This window comes from Oryza brachyantha, chromosome 11, assembly GCF_000231095.2.
Source record: "Oryza brachyantha chromosome 11, ObraRS2, whole genome shotgun sequence".
NCBI classification, from domain to species: Eukaryota; Viridiplantae; Streptophyta; class Magnoliopsida; order Poales; family Poaceae; genus Oryza; species Oryza brachyantha.
The window spans coordinates 807,589-828,680 of record NC_023173.2 but is presented as its reverse complement, the minus strand read 5'-3'; the positions used below and the strand labels follow the sequence as shown (position 1 = coordinate 828,680).

The 21,092-nt window shown below is 40.9% G+C and overlaps 3 protein-coding genes across 3 annotated transcripts; all 3 read left to right on the top strand.

The window, feature by feature from the left end:
• The first annotated feature begins 6,421 nt into the window (after positions 1-6,421).
• On the top strand, positions 6,422-7,587 carry LOC121055776 (protein LURP-one-related 8-like). Its single transcript, XM_040528983.1, has one exon. The coding sequence runs from the start codon at positions 6,450-6,452 to the stop codon at positions 7,116-7,118; it is 669 nt and encodes a 222-aa protein (XP_040384917.1). The 5' UTR covers positions 6,422-6,449; the 3' UTR covers positions 7,119-7,587.
• Positions 7,588-13,957: 6,370 nt separating this feature from the next.
• LOC102715704 (treacle protein-like) lies at positions 13,958-16,830 on the top strand. Its single transcript, XM_006663103.3, has 4 exons — positions 13,958-15,040; positions 15,470-15,688; positions 15,770-15,861; positions 15,945-16,830. The coding sequence occupies exons 1-4, from the start codon at positions 13,958-13,960 to the stop codon at positions 16,660-16,662; spliced, it is 2,112 nt and encodes a 703-aa protein (XP_006663166.2). The 3' UTR covers positions 16,663-16,830.
• A 2,785-nt stretch (positions 16,831-19,615) lies between these two features.
• Positions 19,616-20,713, top strand: LOC102703157. Its single transcript, XM_006662621.3, has one exon. It carries the CDS (start codon positions 19,793-19,795, stop codon positions 20,480-20,482), a length of 690 nt encoding a protein of 229 aa, XP_006662684.2. The 5' UTR covers positions 19,616-19,792; the 3' UTR covers positions 20,483-20,713.
• Positions 20,714-21,092: the final 379 nt, after the last annotated feature.

Genomic DNA, 21,092 nt, shown 5'->3' with positions numbered 1-21,092 from the left:
CTCACAAAAAGCACACCGGGGACATACCCCTCGGTCTCTATTTATATCGAAAAGTCTACACCAAATAGGAGTAGGACTCCTTATACTAATATGACTCATCTCTTAGTGTTCCTAATTAAATCCAACATGCCAAAATCAATCGTGCTACAGTAGTCCGACTGCTACAGTAGTCCGACGGTTGCTACAGTGCCGCGCGCTACAGTAATCCGGGTGCTACAGTATCATGCGCTACAGTACCGACGCTGCTACAGTGTCCGAACCTGTAGCAAATTCCTTTCCTTTTCTCATCCAATTTTGATCCGATTTACTTCCCGATTTTTCCGGCGCTTACACACACAACATGTGAAGCCCGTTACGATTCCATCCCACACGGTGTTGCTTCACCATGTGCCAACTCATATTCAATATCGTCACCTGGCATCCTCGATCGTCCGGACCTCAGCTCCTTCCTGAGCCTAGTCACGATCCCACCGCCATTTACCGATATTGACCTCAAGTCACCTGCACAACTAGAGACAAACCAACCGTTTCCGAGCACAGATATCGCAACCTGACTCACATTAGTTACACACACTCGCACCAACACCTTAATTGTTTCCAAACCAAATTCAATTTATAAACCAAATCGCAAGCCAATTATTTATCAGAAAATATTAATCATGCTTATGATCTTACATATAGAAATAACGCATATACCATGATGAAAATGAAATGATGAGCAGGTTGACTTGCTGAGAAAAGTTAAATGGATAGAGTGACGATAGTGGATGAACTAATTAATCAGTTTGACTTTTGCTCTCACTAAACTAATTAGAGCATCCACTGTCTGAATTCTGAATAGGAGTTGTCATGCAAATCCACTGCAAAGTGTGATCCATCCTGTGCGTTCTTTGTAAAGTAGTTTGTCACCACACTTTCATAAAAGAAAAAAGAACATCTGCCATTGATATGAAGCACACACATGTACTTGTACATGCATGCACCTGTGACCGAAAAGCTTTAGCTTCACTTGTCATATTGCCATTGTTTGGTGACTTGACATTAAACAAGTTGCATATATACACATGCTCATCAAGTTTGAAGGATTAAGAGATAAGTCAATCTACAAAGGTGTTTATATATTTGTTTATCTTGGGTTATTTGTTCAGGGTAGTGCATGCTGCGTCGGCTTTGCATTGATCGCTTCATTGTTATTCTCTACCTATGTACGCTCTACCTAATTGCATGGGATCAGTCGCTGTTTGACTCTGATCAGATAATACTAAACTGATGAACTAGTGCAAGCAAGTGTTCAGTCAACAGCAATGAAGATGACACTATTTTTAAGACATTGTTCAAAGGTTTGTAATCTTTCCATTAAGATAATGTTGACCTATTTTTGTAGTTGCTTACAAAGCAAACCACTATATATGCGCTTGTTCGAGCAATCTAGTGATATCATATTCCAAAATCCTTAATCAGGTTAGAAACAACAGAAACGAAAAATAATTCAGCAAGTTGCTAGCTCAGCACTCATGCACATTTTTTTTTTACTCAGTTATGCTTTCCGGACCAAATTACTGTAGTAAACATTCAGGTTTAATTTTCAGCATATGTTTTTTACCTGAAGCAAGAGGAAGTACTAAAACATGATAGTGTGGCTCCTAGCCAACAATCACTTGAATCAGGATGCTAGGTGTAAACTGTGCAAACGCAGCATGTCCATGTAGTACCAATATAACCTGACAGTTGTGAGTAAGCTATTGGAACATTAATTCAGCATCACCATCAATTCATCACTGATCAAAAACACAACCTAAAAGAAGCTTTTGCTAGATATCTCAAACCATATATATTCAGCTAGCTGGAGTGGCCACATGGGCCAGTTTGGATGGTGTGCTCTGATGGCATTGTGTGTTCCCTCCCAAACCTGCAAGCTGCGTGCATGTCTATTCTCTCTGTGTCCTAATCATCATGGACAAGCAATTAATTAAGCAGAGAGCTAGAAGAGAGAGCAATGAGCGATTGAAACATTCTAGATATTCATGAACCAATTAAGTGTTGTCCATATGCATGCATGAGAGCTAGAAGAAAATGCCAATTAAGATCGATCTGTTGAAGAGACAGCCCCCGTGCAGTGCGAATCAATCTTAGCTCTAAGCTACGGTTAGAGTTTTGGGGTAATTTGTTTGTTAGCGAATACCATACCTGACATGCATGTGGCAAACCATGCATTATGCAGTTTTCATGGTGTGTAGGTCTGCAGGACAAACTTTATGCTGATCAATCTTTCGAGAGCGAAAAAATATGTGGGAGGAGCATGGAGCATTGGGAGCTTAATCTGGAGGCAAGAGTTGCGTTTACATCTGCTGGCTACTTCACGCGTCTGAATTCACTGAACATAATGCATGTTGCGTCAATTAATATCCGAGTTACTTTGGACGCCACTTAATTAACCTCAAACCCCTCCCATCCACATGAGTTGTACGGGTAGAAGTGGGAATGGGCTAAGGTTCTTGTTCTTTCACAACCATATTTAGTTTTTAAAATTTTTACCTCAAAACTCTATATAATTTCATTTTTAACTCGTTTTGAACCTAACGCTTAAATTTTATAGGTAAAATGGTTAGGCATATTACCACCCCTAGGTACGGTATATATACACCTGACTTTTTTTAATTTGCTCCTATTAATTTTTGAATCTATGAACATTGGTCTTATTAAAAAAATATAAGTATTATTATTCTATTATAATTTAATTTATTATTAAATACACTTTAAATATAATTTATAATTTTATATATTTAAAAAAGTTATATAAGACAAGTACATCAAGAATCAAAACATCCGCTAAAAAACGGAGGGGAACGTATCCATAGATATATACGAAATTAATGTATACGTACGTGTGCTGCATCGATTTCACAAACATGTAATGCGTACTCCTGTCCCTAGATATTCGACGCCGTTGACTTTTTTATATACGTTTGACCATTCATTTTATTTAATTTTTTAAATATATAAAGCTATATATATATAAGTATACTTAACAATAAATAAAATAGTATAAAAATAATTAATAATTATGTAACTTTTTTGAATAAAATAAATGATCAAACGTGTATAAAAAGTTAAACGTTTGGGACGGATGTAGTATATGCCAATAGCAACAGCGACATATACCATATGCTAGCTGACCATATTAACTCACACGAGCAATTCATTAAGGTATATACGGATAAACTCAACCAGTTAACATTATTGGTGGATATATAGACGTCAGCAGGTTCATAGAGAAGAACAAATTTTACGCGTTATTTTTCCGTATATATTATTAAGATTTAGGAATAGTACATAATACTCGTTGATTTGGCCACCACTGCAAGTGACTCTTGACTACACAATATGTCAAATTAATATTCTCCCAAATGTACGTATCCTTAATTTCAACAGACATATCTGGGTTTGATTAATGATTTGTTGATGCAACCATGGAGTACATTACAATTCAACTATAACATATATATCTGGCTAGCTAGCTTAGCTGCTTAGATACTTAGGAGAGCATGTTTGGTTGGCGTACATAATTTAACTAATTAAGATTATCATAATATTTTAGCTAACTTGCTCTAAGATTTAGTTGGCAGAATAAAGATATACTTCAGCTAACACGACAAAATAGAGACACACAAGCTCACGAGACAAGTTATCACAATTTATTAGGTTATGAACGTGTGTGCCCAGTGTATCTGATAGGAAATATTAATAGTAGCGCAAAAAAAAACACATCTGACTTGTTAAATTTGTCTAACTTGAGGTGTGACAAATTTATACAAGTTATGACGACACTAGGATGTAAACGGCTGGAAATGATTGGAAATGGTACCAATATTTTATTGTTTTTATAGAAATGGTTAAAAATTCATATTTATAAATTTAATTATTACAGACATCTATTTAAAAAAAATAAAGTTTTAAAAATGATCAAGAAAATATTATTATTATTATTATTATTATTATTATTATTCAAAAATGGTATTGATACCGTCATAAAATATTCATATCGTTTACATCATAAACCAAACAACCCCTACTTATTCCATCTTTACTCATCACATACATATCAATATATAAATAAAAGACTAAAATGCTATTTACTTTCTTAAACTTCAATAAGCTTGTTCTCCATTTTCTCAAGCTACAATGAACTTGTCCTCCACTTTTTCAAACTCCAATACAATTATTATTCTAAATGTAATATCTATGTGAGATAAATAAAGTTGATAAAGATGAAGTTTTTTAACGGACAAAGTATTAACCACACGCACGTGTTCCATCGACGTTATTATACACATACGGTGCTCACAGAGTTTGTTTTAGACGTAGAAATATTCTTCTCCGGTATATATAGCCACTTGAGGATCATTCAATCGTCCTAAATTAGTATAGGATGTCCTGGCATATTTCATCTGAATCATACCCCCTATCGACATCGTTGATTTTTTTATATACGCTTGACCATTCGTCTTATTTAAAAAAAATTTATAAAATATGTAAAGCTATATATATGTATAAAAGTATACTTAACAATAAATGAAATGATATAAAAATAATTAATAATTATATAATTTTTTTGCTTAAGACGAATGGTCAAAATGTGTATTAAAAAATCAACGGCGTAAAACATTTAGGAACGGAGGCAGTTGTAGATTACTTGCCACCATATGCCGGACCAGCTGCTACCTGATCACGGAGCATTTGTTCTAGCTCCACCATGCATAAATTTATTTATGCGCATCTTAACCAAAGAATTAGGATATATATCGTTTGTTGCAAGTTGGATTTGGAGACATCACAAAGAATAGTTACGCAAAATTCCCTTTTTAGTTCTTTTTTGCTTAAGTATACCTGCCACTATTTAAATACCTCTTATTAGTTGGTACATTTTAATCATGCATGGAGCATTAGATTTGAAGAAATGGACAACTCACATCAAATATAAATATTTATAGTATTCAAATATTGTTTCGACAATATAACGATTTTTTAATGCTATCCACACTAAAATTATATTCCATCCAACATTTCACTTCCATTTTTCCACATTTATTAAGGGGTATCAAAGTCTTCTCTTCTTAATATTAATGTGTACTTAAAAAATCTAAAAATGCTTATATCTTATAAAGGGGAGAGTTGTACAAGAAAATTAGTAGGTGTAGGATAAATTTATGGCAAAAGCTACTCATCGAATCCAAAATTATCTTGTATTTTTGGATCCTTGAAATTTGTAAACATTTTTAATAAATAATTGTATTACTAAACCTCGAAGAAAAATACTTTCACCGTATAAACATTTTAGCTACACCAGTATTGATGGCGTGGCAAGACAATGTTGTCACGCCGGTGTCAATGACGTGGCTGAATGGTACTATTGTCTTGCCACACCAATATTTATGGTGTGGCCAAAAGGTTCATACAACGGAAATATTTTTTTCTCCGAGATTTAGTAACAATATTATTTATTAAAAATGTTTAAAAAAATTAAAAAACAATCCTTTTATACGTTTATATGCGATCGATGTTTGACAAGCGGTGCTTTGGAGCCTTTGGCAGTAGTCCATTGAATTATGGTTTATAGCTTTACCACCTTAACACTTTACAAGACTGTGGGGAATAACTTTGGGTTGGTTGTAGAAATAAAAGTGGATTAAGCCGGTGTGGCTAGCCAAAGAATATGTTCGTCCACCGCCTAGCTAGCGAGCTAGCTCGTACACGCATTTTTTTTTTTCGTTGACGATACGATCTGTCTGCGCTAGATGATGGCGGAAGCCCATACGGCAACCGAAAATACCGGCTAGGTTCAAAAAAAAAAACTGTAGAGATAGATTCAATTAAAAAACCGAACCATCAATGGCATTAAACTTAGATAAATACTAGATTAGATAAACAAAAGAAATAAGTATCGATCAAATAGTTGTTGCAGTATTCTCTTAATGTTTTGACGGATGATTCGTTAACTCTTCGTCACATGTTTATTCGTCTTATTTAGAAAATCTATAAAAATATATAAAATTTTAAGTTATAGTTTAAATTATTGATAATAAATTTAATTAGAATAAAATAAATACTAAGAATATAGGTTTTTTTAATAAAATAAATAGTGAAATACGCGGCCAGAAAATGAGGGAGTAGTAGTACGCAGCGAGGTGATCAATGAGGTCTTGTATGCTGTAGCTAGCGCAAATAACCCGCCGCCCACATCCACTACCCACTACTATATGCAAAGCCAAAGGAAATGCCTTTTAATCTTCTTCTTCGTGTGCCGTCCATCCACGCAAGCACGCACCCAGCCCCAGCCCCAGCCCCAGCCCCGCGCGCGCGGTATAAATTCCTCTCGCCCTCTCCTCCACCTCCACTCATTCCATTCCGTCTTCTTCCTGCACTGCCAACAAGTTCCACATATCCAAATTATGGCCGCCAAGGTGCACCCCAACGTCGCCGTGCCAGAGCCTCCCTGCATTAGCGCCGGCATCGTTTCCCAACAACAAGATCAAGATCAGCCGCCGGTGGTGCTCACGGTGTGGCGCAAGTCGCTGCTCTTCAACTGCCACGGCTTCACCGTCTTCGACGCCAAGGGCAACCTCGCCTTCCGCGTCGACTGCTACGACGCCTCCTCCTCCACCACGTCCAGGCGCCCCAAGCTCGTCCTCATGGACGTCGCCGGCAACCCACTCCTCACCATCCGCCGCAAGAGGCTCAGCCTCAGCCTGTCCGACACCTGGGTCATCTACGACGGCGACGGCAAGGGGGCCTCCACGCCGCTCCTCTCCGTCCGCCGCCAGCTCCGCGGCCTCCGCGCCTCCAAGGCGCTCGCGCACGTCACGCCGCTCTCCTCCTCCCTGCCGCGGCCCGAGGCCTACGTGGTGGAGGGCTCCTACGGGCGCCGGGCCTGCGCGGTGCGCGACGCGCGCGGGGACGCCGTGGCGGAGGTCAGGCGGAAGGAATCGGTCGGGGACGACGTGTTCCGCCTGGTGGCGGAGCCACGCCTCGGCGCGCCGCTCGCCATGGCCATCGTCATCGCCATCGACGAGATGTTCCGCGGCGGCAGCTCGATTCTGCGGAGGACATGCTCCGCCTAGCTACTCCATCTCCAAAAAAATCGATTCTTTCTTTCCTCTCCTTGGTGTACAGTACAAAGTAGAAACTACAGAAACTTCACCTCTGCCTCCTTGGACCTGGAATCAAGGGGATCAAAAGCTGGAGGCCCCACCTGTCAGCCTCAGTGGCAGTTGATCCAACCATCCTGTAGTAGCTGAGCTAGATTCAGGGCACTGAACACCCAAACAAAGAACAGAGGGAAATATGACAAACTTGTCCTAGATGTTTCTCTACTAGTAGAGAATATATCTAGCTAGCTGATGGTTAGTAAGTACTTAAGCATCATGAAAATCCATTCTGATAATAGGAAGGTAGGATTAATTGATACATGCTTCTGAATGAAAGTAGGAAAGCAGAAGCACATACAACAAGGGGGATTGTATTTGTTGTTCCCCGGATGTTACAAAATAGTATTATCTGGAGCAATGAAACTGCTTCTATTTATCATTCCTTCTTTGTTTGTTTGTTTGTTCTTTTTTAATGATTTATATAGAATGGTACCCCATACAGCATGTTCAGTGTTAGATGCCTAGCAAACAGATCCTATCTTTACCTGTAGAATAGTATTAGAGAATCCCTATCGGGCGATTCTGCTAATATGTTATAAGCGGTCATCGTCAGGTTTTTTGAGAAAAAAAGAAAAATGATCTATTTACAAACGGCAAATAATTCACGAATAAAATTATATATATTTTGTCTGAAAAGACTTTAAAATTAAATTTAAATTTAATGTTAAAATTTTAAATTTTAGCTTATAAACAGAGGCAAAGGATAGGGCTGGTAGCTACCCAAAGTCCCAAACTCTGACATGACAGACATGATGGCGGATGGATGGAGCTTGAGGATTGTTCAACAATTGACAAAAACAAAAAAGAGTAACACACATTATGTTGCCAGAACATTAGTCGTCAGTAGAATATGCATGTTGTACATACCGACAGAGTGCAGCTTAGTAATGCACTGCACCTGGCTACTACTAGTCCCAGAAGACTTGTGCCTCATATTTCTTCACATCCCAGTTTGTACGTACTTGGGTACTTGTCTGTCTATCCGAGCAATTTGACACCATTTCTTTGTTAATCAGATGTACATGCTTTTCTTCTGCTTAACGAAATTGGATGGCCGTTCCTTGGCCTTCCCGGCAAAAAGTAATTTAATTTTACATGGGGAAATCTTTTATTTTATTTTATTGGTTAGGCGATCTGCTGGTATCTTATAGTTAGCCAAGCTTGACATGACAGAGGTGAGGACTGATAGATGGAGTCTGGCCGGGATTACTGAAGACGAGCAAGAGCAACACACATCATGTTACCAGAACATTAGTCAGCAGAAGAACATGCATGCTAGATAGACATTTCTTCAGCTTCAGGCCGGTTTCGTTCACTGTTTGCAAGAGGTCTAGTAGCATCCTGGGTCTGGGTGTGTACTGTGCAGTGCAGTGCAGTGCAGTGCAGAATGCTATTGCTCGTATCATACCATCAAACAACCATCACGTTTTCCTTGTTGTTTCAGACGACGAATTAAAGAGAAAAGGCAGCTGGTGCCTACCCGCAAGGATTAGCTATCCATGTGTTGTTGTTGTCCATCAACAGAGACGATACATCTTCTGCCCATGTGGTCCTTAATTTGTTTGTTTGCATTACATATTCAGCACTAGTTCTGATCCACGCGTAATCGCTACAGTATAAAACGGAAAAATAATTTTGCCTACATCTTTCTCTGTTTTCCCTTGTAGATTAGATTAGTCACGACTGTTCATGCAGCTAGAGAAAAATCAAACTCAAAACTACATAGATAAACATGCATTCTATGCCCCTTGCAAAGCACAAAATGCATGAACATGATGCAGACAATTTTCCCACAGAATTAGTATCCCTGAATATTACTAGTAACTTTTGCTGACTGGAGATGGAGGGTCCTTTCTTGCAAGTAGTACTATTTTTGTGCACTTTTTTTCTAGACGGTAAACAGAGAATTGATCACTTTTTCAGCGTTTTCTACTTGACGATAAGCAGAGGATCATGCATTTTGTTCAGCGTTGGAGTACTTGGTTACGGGCTACTCGATCCGTCCGACACATATATAGTACGTTGTTGACATGCTTGGCGATGGACTAATTTAACGGGCCAAGTCAGTCAGAGAGATTGTCATTCCAACAAGGCAACAATTAATTATCACCTATCATACATAAACAGAGTCAGGTAGCCTTGTTTATGATGAAAGTTTTAGGCAGATTAATTCGTATCGAGTACTGCGCAGAAAAGCAGAAAAATGCATGCATGATTGGTAGACCTAGGCCACGTTTAGACGACAGAAACGTTTTGGAGAGGTGTCACGTCGAATATTTGACCGGATATCAAAAGAGGTTTTTGGACACGAATAAAAAAATAAATTTCATGGCTAGCCTAGAAACAGCGAGACTAATCTTTTGAGCCTAATTAATCCATCATTACCACATGTTGGTTACTGTAGCACTTATGCCTAATCGTAGACTAATTAGACTCAAAAGATTCGTCTCAAGATTTCTTGCAATTAGTTTTATATTTCATCTGTGTTTAATGATTTATTTAGATGTCCAAAGATTTGATGTGATGTTTTTGGAAAAACTTTTTGAAAACTAACGTGGCCTTACCATCTCTGCTCATCGATACAAATTCAGAGTGTCATTTTCAGGCTTGCATGCGCCATTGTACGTGCATCGTTGCCCTTGGGCGAACTTTTTGCACTTGTAGCCGCCGAATTTGCCCAACTTTTCAAGAAAACGGTGGCTGACAGTTTAGTAGGCCAAGTCATCTTCTTGTCCTTCGCTCATTTTAGAAAAGCACGAACAAAGCAATCAAGGGAGCTTCTATACTTGTCAACTTTGAGTTGCTTTCAAGTTACAACTATGCTCCCAATTCCGAGGTAACATAAAACATGATGAAGTAACTAGTTAAAACAAATGACATATCAGACGTGACAAGTCGGATTAGTTTGAACCTTTCTGATCCATACACCAGTTCATATTCTTATGTAGATAGTACTCCATATGCTAACTTTTATTGCTTGCTTAAACAATAAGCATCCTTTTAATTATATGCAAAACAAAACTACTACCTATCAATCTATCATACATTCGTACTCATGTCGACCAACTGGCTCCATACTTACTCTTTGATCCTATCAGCCCAAGAGCATGATACTATGCATACAGAGATGCTACACTTTTATAATTAGAGCATCCCCAACAGCTCATCCATTCTATCCTCCATCCTAAAAATAGAGAATGAAAAGTAAAAATTAAACTCTAGCAGAACATCTATCTCATCATCTATTTTTGGATGTCATTTATATTAGGAGAGAAACTCTATATTTAGATGTTCTCTCTCCAATCCTCCAAATAGATACAGAGGATATCATATATAGATGATCTGTTGGAGTATAAAGGGATATGAAAGATAAAAGTGTTTTAGATGATCATCCAAATGAAGATATGGATGATCAAATTTAGATGAGCTGTTAGGGATACTCTTCCTAAGCTAAAATGTTGAATAGTCCTATATTGGTTGTGAAAGGGCAAAGGACCTAAGATTTGAATAGTCCTACATAGGCTAAAATGTTGAATAGTGGGGGAGCTCTCACCTCAATAGCTAACTTTTGGGGTGGAAAAGACTATTTACGATTCTACAATTGGTATCAGAAAGGCTCTATTTAATTTTATATTGTGAGAAGTTTTAGCTATACTTAGATTTATCTATTGATCAATGTATATATATTATTTGTGTATATATATAGTTTTATCGGTGTCCATATAAATCTAGCAGATGGCAAAAAGTCTTGCGAGTTATAAATCAGAGTCAGTAGAACCTATGCGTTTTAATTCAACTGGTCAGCATTTGAGAGGAGCTGGAGATTTGTCCCATCGCTCGATATTTTTTCTTTTAAGAGGATACTCTGTGATTTGTGATTTATTAGCTGTGTTATTATCAGCAGTGACAGAAGATTTAAACAATTTTCATTATCTAAATAATATTCTATCGGTTCAAAATATTAATATATATTTTGGCGTGTTCCATGAAATGAATCTAGACATAGGGCTGGTGTGTCTAAGTTTATTTCAAAAAACACGAATTAATACTTATATTTTGGAACGGGATACTATGTTGATCTTCAGTGGGTCGTGTACGTAGTATATATGACTGGTCAGTAAAGTAAATATCGATAGAAACACTTGCTGTGGGTAATCTCGATTTGTGACATTCTCAAACCAAACAGCAAAGGCGATACTAATAGGATATGCCGCTATTACAAGATCAATGACTGCATGCTCTCCGAATAAAGATGCAGTGACAAGAGAGAAGAGATGGAGACGTCTGAAGAACATTTGCTGAAAAACCAGTCCTCCATGCATGATGACATACATCTTTACTAATGATCGTAAGCATCCTTTTGACTGATGTTTTTTGCTGACTGGACATGCTCTTTTAGGACCGCTTTGTGCACTTTTTCTTTGACAGTACCTTCCACAATTAACACGCGACACAGGTTATACTCCATGATTATCTTCATCTAGAATTGCTCTGTTCGTGTAGTACTGCTGATGGCAGTACTATGGCTGCGTTTTTTCTCAATTTTTCCCATATATTTCATTGCCTTCGCACACACGCTTCTAAACTACTCATCGGTATGTTTTTTATTAAAAAAATATGTATATACGTTTATTATCTTATATTTCTAAAATAGATTTTTAACTCTATATTAATTAATTTCATCATTTATACCATTAAATAGCTACTAAAAATCAGAAAACTTTAAAATTTTCATTTCTCAGTGAGAAGAAACACAATGTGTGTGAAAACAGAAGTCCTAGAAAGAAAACAATGGATTATGGATATATGTTTGGTTCATCGGAAGAAGAGATAACAGTGGATTATGGATGGTTGGTTTGGCGTCCATGCCACTGCCAAACCAACACCAAAAGTCTTGGAATGTGAGTCATGCATAATGTGATTCAGAGGCTTGATGAGGAGAGAGCTGAGGAGGAAGATAACTTGAGAGAGAAAAGTCAGGATGAATACCTAATATTCCCTGTTGGGAGTCGTACAAGCTATGGAGTAAAACGTGTGTTTTTTATAGACTTGTGATGCCCGTTTGGACTAATTAGATGATGGCAGCCCTCAGCGCCAGTTACAACCATGTATTATTAAGCTCAACCGGCGCAAATCCGACAACATTTTCTGTTACAAACTTCGTAAGAGTGTGCTATACTCTTTGAGCCGTACTGAGCTGCATGCACCAACCAATTTATGAGAAAGTGTGATGGACTATACTATTTTTTATTTAATTATGTGTTAGCCAAGATTTGAACGTGGTTTAATGCCGCCACATTAAGTTATATACACCAACCAAATTTAAACAAAAAAAAGACTTAAGTTGATAAGAAAAAGAGTATAATTCACTTAATATTCCAACACGCCGATCTGTCATTCATTTAATAGTGAAGATGCAACAAACTTAATTCCAGTATTGTCATTGATTGCATTATTTGAAATAGGAAATTCTCGGAAAAACTAAATAAAGTTTAGCCATTAAATCAAACCTTGTCACCAGTCAAACCCTCCCGTTCTATACCCACTGGCATCATGCGATGCGACCTGAAAACTAAGTCCATCTTTTCACTTATATTTATTTATAAGTTAAAACTTAAAAGTTAAATCTGAAATTTTTTTAGGTTTTTTATCGTAGTTTATTTTCTATGATTTACTTTAGATCACTGAAAACAAGTATATAAAAATTTTGCTCATAAATAATTGATAGGAAGCCTTTCATATCTTTGCATTTTTACTATCAAGCCGAGCTTCATATGAGCTGATTTGAGCCATGAGCTCCCATCTTTTTGTCCACCCTTAAATATATATATACACGAAGCCTTTCATACCTTTGCATTTTACTACCGCCTCTGTCCCAATATAAATGCATTTATGAATTTTTATGTCCAAATTTGATCCTTTGTCTGGTTTAAAAATTTATGAAAAAAATAGTCACACACAAAATATTATTCGTGTTTTATCATCTAATAATAATAATAATAATAATTTTAAATAATATATACGATTAAATGTTGTACATAAACAATAAAAAAACATTTATCGTAGGACAGACGGAGTAGTATATTATCTTACTTAGCAAGTAAGTAAATAGATTGTACAATGACTTGTCTATTTGTTTATCTGCAAAACATTTAATTTATCTTTTAACACATAAATCAAGATAATCAATGGTGCTAGCAAATAGACGAGACGCGGCGTATAACAGTGTTAGCGGTGTCGATTTGTTATTGGAGCACGTACCTCTGCCGTCTCTTCACGAAGAGACGCTATGGCGTTCTGTTAGATGAGCTGGGTCTTTTTTGCAAGCATCGTAACATACAGACGCTTATAGACAGTACAACGTGTAAATCTTGGATCGCCATTAATGGAAGCGTTTACCTTTTGTTTTTCTTTTACTGCAACGTAGTCCCATTTTTGGCCCATCATGCGACTTACGGTGGCCCACAATTCTGATCCACTCTATGGATTTCGGCCCTACAACAAAAGCCCAACAATCCAGCCTTGGAATTCGAAAGCCCATTTACACTTCCCTGGCCGTCCCCACGTCATTGGACAGAAATGAATCGGGTGGGTGGGTCCCACCTGTCACATGGCTCATAGTACGACGATACGCAGCAGCGGGCCTTTCGAAATTCGAAAACTTCTCTCCACTCGCGAGCGACGCCCATTCCAACGTCTCCTTCCTTCCCCCCAAATCTCTCTCTCCATCACCATCGCCGCCGCCGCCGGCCATGGCCTCGGTCACGCCGGGGGTGCTGCTCAAGCTTCTGCAGGCCATGCACACCGACGACCGCGTCGCCGGCGACCACCGCTCCCCGGTCCTCCAGGTCACCGCCGTCGTCCCCGCCCTCACCGCCTCCACCGCGGACTCCCTCTGGCCCCCCAACGGCTTCCTCCTCCAGCTCTCCGACGGCCTCCACTCCACCTACGTCCAGCTCCCCGCCGACGAAGCCGACGCCCTCGTCTCCGCGCGCCCGCAGCTCGTCGGCCACCTCGTCCACCTCGACCGCCTCCGCTTCGCCCGCCCGGTGCCCCGCGCGCTCGGGATCCGCCCCGTGCCCTCCTCCCGCAGCGTCTCCTTCGTCGGCACCCCGGAGCCGCTCGTCGCTCGCCCGGCCGCCTGCTCCCGCGGCTACGTCATCCAGCCTGGCTCGCACTCCGACGCCGCGCCGCCGCTCATGCCATCCGGTTCCGGCAATGTGGGGCAGTCCGACGCGACGGATGCCGTCAAGAGGACGGTTGTTGCTCCCAAGAACGTTCCAGAGGCTGCGGCGCTCCCGGCCAGCTCGGCCGCCAAGCGCCGCTTCTCCTCGCCGGCGCCGTCCAAGCAGCGCGATCCATCGCCTGCGCTGAAGGGCGCGTCACGGCCTTCGTCTCCCTCGGTGAAGGGCGCCTCCCGACCATCATCGCCTGCAGTCAGGGGCACGTCCAGGGCAACATCACCTGCACCATCCAAATGCGTGGTGCCTAGTCTTGCCGCAGCTAAGGAGGAGAACCGCCGCACAGCGAGGGAGCCGGCGATCGTCGTGCCATCAAGGTACAGGCAGCCGTCACCCGTAGGAGGGAGGAAAGGGGCGGCGTCGCCCGCGCCAGGAGGGAGGCGCGCGTCACTGTCGCCAAGTTCACGGCGGTTGTCCGGGGAAGGTAGCAGCAAGAAGAAGGTGGCTGGTATCTCCAAAATGACAGATTTGACGAATGGATCCGCAGTTAAGCCGGGGAGGAAGAGCTGGGACAATACCTCAACAGCAGCGGCGGCTGGCTCTGTGATGAAATCGAAGGTCAAGGTGGATAAGGATACTATTCTGAGGACACAGGTCAGGATCATGTTACACTATGTCACGATTGATGTCTTAGAAATGTACTTGCTATGCTAGTATTGCTATGCAATTATACACACACCGCGCATTGATTTTGTTCGCTAGGAGACCATGTAGGAAACTAGTGGAAACTAATTCAATTAGTACATGATCTAGGTTTAAAAGCGTGCTAAGTTGAAATCGATCAGTACAACCATATGATCAAATTTGCAAAATGGTATGATTTCCTTTGTGTTACTTCAAATGCTTGTTGAGGAAAAAAGAAAAATTGAAAGCATTGAATATTTATTTTCTTTACATATGTAAGTGATTTATTATCTATTACTTCAGGGCAGCTCGTTCAGATGCAACTGCTGCTTGCTTGCATCTTTGTATGTGGTCATGTACCTGTGCAACAAAAAAATTAACTTTTTTATTTAACTCCAGGAAGCAATGGCTCGGCGACTAAGTGATGTTACAACAGAACTATCCAGTAATGATGGAGATTCATCTGTAGATGAGAAGCCAAAGCCACGGAAGAAGACAGAGTCTACATCAGTAAAGACGAAAGCCGCGGCTCCAAAAATTGTGCTTCATGATCCGAAATGGACCGATGGAACCATTTCATTAGATGGAGTTTCTGATGTACTGTCAAAGATGGGGAAGGTAAGCACTCCCAATTCATTTTTTTTTTGGCAATGATCAAATCGTCATCCATTTATCCACACCTCATCTCTGAATTTGCAGGAAGCCAGTGAACGAAGACATGCAGCAGCAATTGCTGCAGTTGATGCTCTGCAGGAGGCATTGATCACTGAATCTGTTATCAGGAACCTAAGGTAATCAAAAGCTAACTTGTGTCCCGGTATTTAATTTAGCACAAAATTGGTGATCCTAACACTCAGCTTGCTTCTGTCCACAGTAAATTTTCTGAACTTTCTTCAGCATCGAAAACCTCCAATCCCCTTCCGACAGTAGACATTTTCCTTGCTATCTATGAAGATACTCTCAAGTGGAAGAAAATTTCTGAGTCTATTGCCACCAGTGGAACTGAAACTGTATTGTGGGAGAACTCAACTACCCATTGGGTTGAAGCAGCATTGGCAACTGATCTTGAAGTCCTAAAGTTAATGAATAGGGCACCTGAATCATTCTCTCGGAAGAGAGGTGCTGATAAGCCAAAGGTTCTCTCGGTGGTGGAACCTCCAAAAACAACCCTGTCCAAGAGGCAGTCACATGGAGCTCCTGCAAAGGTCCAGTCAAAGGTCTCACCAAGCCCTACAGCAGCCTGCACATGGAATAAAACTCAGGGCGTGAACGAGACGGCTGATCTTGCCACGACCTTGTGCCGTGAGATGCATACGTGGTTCCTGAAATTTGTGGACGAGGCAATGGATTTGGGTTTCCACCTGTTTGAAGATCAAAATATTGCAAGTAGGGGAAAGCAGAGCAGCCACATAACAATGGTACTGTCCCAGTTCAAGAAGATCAGTGACTGGTTGGATGGAGTAGGCAAGATTGCTGAAGAGGCGACAACCAAGGATAAGGTTGAGCAGTTGAAGTGCAAGATTTACGGGTTTGTCATCAATCACATGGGGTCTGCATTTGAGAGCTCGGTCTCAGTTTCATCAAGAAGTTGAGGAATGCTTCAAGCTTTGAAGTTTCTTCTCTTGTATTTTTGTTTTTAGGGGATGGGATTAATTCTATGATGAAAAAAGGGTGTGCTACAGTCTGTAGAAGCTACTCTTAAGTTATTACCTTTGTTTTGCCTTGTGAATAAGTTATTTGTGTTATACTATTATTGAAATGCTTCATGTCTTATTGGTTACAAGTATGTACACTTGATAGCTTAGCTTGTTGTAGTCTGAGTGAATGACTATGGCTAGTTAAAGCTACAAGATTGCATTCTTACATCATTGCAAATATTGTGCTATGGTTAATTGTATGTTTGGCTGGTGTCCAATCTTTTTATAACAAAGTTAGGCAATGTCTGACATACCACAAAAAACTGTAGGTAGTACAATGTGTCAGTTGTTTGGAATGCTTACACATTTTGCTAGCCGAAGGAGACAAATCTTCAGTTGCTAGTAGTCCTTTCATGTTGTTGAAAATGTTGGTGAACCCAGTTCATTTGGAGAATGCTTGAGTTGTACCTTTCCTTGTTGAGACATTGATGAAGGATAGCTCTAGGGACAGTTCCAGGCTCCTGAAGGTTCTAGCTGACTTGTCATAATGATTAACGAGTAGTTGAGTAACTAATGTCAAAGTGAGGCTGCACTTGTGATTATGAACTCTACTATGAATTGAGACTGGATACAGGAGGTATTGGTGCCAATTTGTCTTTCCAGCTGAAACTTGAAAGGGCCCATAGAACTTGACTAAATGTTTTATTTGATGTGCTTGACAGGGGACTGCGTATGGGGTTGTAGGTTGAACTAAAAACAAACACTGAAACACTTACAGAAAACTCCCTTTCTGATATTTTATTGTAAGCTCATTGACTGAGGCAGAAATGCCAAAATGTCTTAACAGCCTTGAAAAGGAGTTTTATCCAAACTAGTTGATAGACTAAAATTACTGAACTAACAGTACGTTGCAAATTGAAGACTGCAGCAGTTGTATTCAATCATTTGTTTTTGAGACGAGGAAATGGATTTCCTTGATGTGGTTGTAACTTGTAAGGCAGATTTGCTTGGACCTGAAGAAGTGACCAAAGCACTGTTTGTAACAAACTAATCAGATGGTGAGGTGTGTTGAGCAGGGTAATTCAGCTGCTTAGATGAACTTGTTTTGTAAAAACTAATTTCCCTTTATTCCAAAATACATCAATTTTTGGAATTTTAATTTTATCAAATATAAGTATATGTGACATTATTTATAATATTACTTGTCACATCAATCCCCTCCCATTCAAAATTCTTCATGTTTTATCCATATATACCCTTCCACCCATCAATTTCTAATTTACTACTACCTTTGTCCCTTAATAACTTTATTTTTCGTTTTTCCGTGTCCAACTTTTGACCATTTTTCTTATTTGAATTTTTTTAAGATTAATATTTTTATTATTACTAGATGATAAAATATGAATAGTACTTTATACGTGACTAATTTTTTTAAGTTTTTGTACAAATTTTTCAAATAAGACGAATGGTCAAATGCTGGACACGGAAAAATGAGATTATTATGATACGGAGGGAGCAAGAGACATCGTATTTTTTTCTTAATCCCAAATCATGGTAAACAACTTAGATTTGTATTTTAGGATGAAGTTGCACGAACGTAAATGGTACCCTAAACCACTGAGAGGGGAAGTGGATGTTTTCGATTGGACAGTCTGAGCAGCAAGCGTCACATGTTGCGAAGAAAACGTTAAGATGCATATTGTGCAGGTAATCTGGAACCAAAGTAGGAGTATGGATGTGTTAGGGCCAGCTCCTGTAGTACGATGGCACTCTCGGCTGATCAAACATAGAAAATATGTTAAACAGGTATTAGCATAAAAAATATGTTAACTACGTGTGCATGCGGGTGTGTATTTTCAGTGGCTTAAAACGCTTTAGCTATGACAAAAACTCTCCAGAACAATTCAGCATAACGGTGATTGTTTGGCTTTTTTTCAAACTAAAAATAATTTATGAATGAAATTTTTATATTTAACGATCTAAACTCAAAGCTGAAAAATAAACTTTGATGAAAAAAACCCTAAAAATCAATCCTAGAAATTTAAAATTTTGATTATAAGTACAAAATGTGTGTGTTCATATCCGTAAAAGATGGGAGCATGGAATTTTCCAATAGAGAAGAAGTTGATTGCGGGACGGATACGAGTGTGGAAAGGGCAACCGAAGGTGAGGGGACTGATTAGTGCTGGATGGTGACACGCAACGGAACATGAAGACCGAAGGTATGGATGTGTGGTCTGTGCCGACTCCGACCCGACCGACGCTGATGCATTAAGGGGGGGGGGGGGGGGGGGCTTCCGATCCGCAGCTACATGTATATACTCCTGCTTAGAAGAAGGTAGTCGGTTGTTGTCATAGCAAGCAATCCACTGCTTTGTGCTCGTAATTATGTAGATGCAATTTCGGTTAGAAATAGAACAAGTAGACTGACGAAACAAGTGTCCATGACATATAGCACAAGTAAAGCCGTGATGTAATTGTTGTTTAACATTAACAGCACAGCCAGCAGTAGTGCAGTATTTTCCACCGGTGCAGAAGCGAAATCAAGTGCAACGGCGCGTCAACGAGAGGAGATTCACATTGATGCCCCAACCAAACACCCGCAAACTCATTAACTTCCTGCACTTTGCTTTCACGCCGCGCGCGCACTGGATTCCCGAATTTTGCTGCTCACGGAAGCACTCATGTTTGCCCACTAGCATTTTCATGTCATTTAATAGTTCTGTAGACGTAAATTCCGTTTAGCCGTTTCGAATTAAAAAAGAAGTACTAAGAAGTAAACTGATGAAGTGTCCAGGATTGTATAAAAAAGAAGCCATGTCGTCGTTGTTTAACGGCGAACAGTGGACTAAAATTTCAGCGATGACGCTAAGGAAGAAGGCCAAATTCAGCCGAACGCAACGGCATCCATTGCGCGTCAACACTCCTCCATTCCATTCCATTCCATTGATGCCAACCACTAACTCCAAACACCCGCTGCCTCATTAACTTCCTCCACGACACCCAGCGGCAGCAAACCGGGTTGCTCTTGCTTGCTGCTAATATAATCCAATCCACGCGCGCCGAATTAATTCCCGACACGGCTATGGCCTCCACCACCGCCTCCGGCAACGGCGGCGTCCTCCCCACCCACACCAACACCACCACGGCGGCGCCCTTCCGAACCCACAAAGACTTGGAGGCCGCCAGGAGGCAGCGGCGGCGGCGCTGCCTGTGCTGCTGCCTGCTGGCCACCCTGGTAGTGCTCCTCCTCCTGGCCATCACCCTCGTCGTCCTCTTCCTCACCGTGCTCCGCGTGCGCGACCCCACCACCCGCCTCGTCTCCACCCGCCTCATCGGCGTCGCCCCGCGCCTCTCCTTCCCGGCGGCCTCCATCCAGCTCAACGTCACGCTGCTCGTCACCGTGGCCGTGCACAACCCCAACCCGGCGTCCTTCGCCTACGCCTCGGGGGGCCACACCGACCTCACCTACAGGGGCGCCCACGTCGGCGACGCCGAGATCGACCCCGGCCGCATCCCCAGCCGCGGCGACGGCACGGTGCAGTTGGCTCTCACGCTGCAGGCCGACCGGTTCGCGGGGGACCTGACGCAGCTCATCGGCGACGTGATGGCCGGGTCGGTGCCGCTGGACGCCAGCACCCGGATCCCCGGGAGGGTGGCCATCTTTGGGGTTTTCAAGCGGCACGCCGTGGCCTACTCCGACTGCCATTTCGTGTTCGGCGTGGCGGAGATGGGCGTGCGGAGCCAGCAGTGCAGCGACCGGACCAAGCTCTAGCGAGCTGGTTGATTCCATTTCACAGCGACAGCATGTGAGAGTGAGACAACACGATACGATACGAGAAGCCACTGCTGCCGTGTTCGCTTTCTTCTTTCTTTTGTAAACGGGGGAGTTCACGTGCATCCGCGTGTTGCACACCAAGAATAACACGGGCGGCACGTCACGTTTATAGATATCAAATCAGGAATTCATATAGTTGTACAACTTTTAATTGAATTTCTTTCCTAATTTTGTGAATGATTTGATTCTATGTATATACTCCCTGACACTTGTATGTCAGTTTGGATACACATTGTGTATACATACATATACGTACAGTAGTATGATATGTTAAACTGACCTTTCTCTCAACAGTATGCGCACGGCTACAAGTTGACAAACATACAAATAACAAGTTGCCAACACAGAAATAGCGAACGATAACTTTTGACCAGATAACACAAAGTTAGGAATCTAACACAAGTACAAATATGAACGTTATTACAAGCTAGACAAATAAATAATGAAACTGCATGTATAAACATACACAAAACAGTACTTGTTCAACGTATGAAGCCATCATGTTTACACTAGAGTTTACTCCGAGCTCCAAACTTCAGCTAAACAT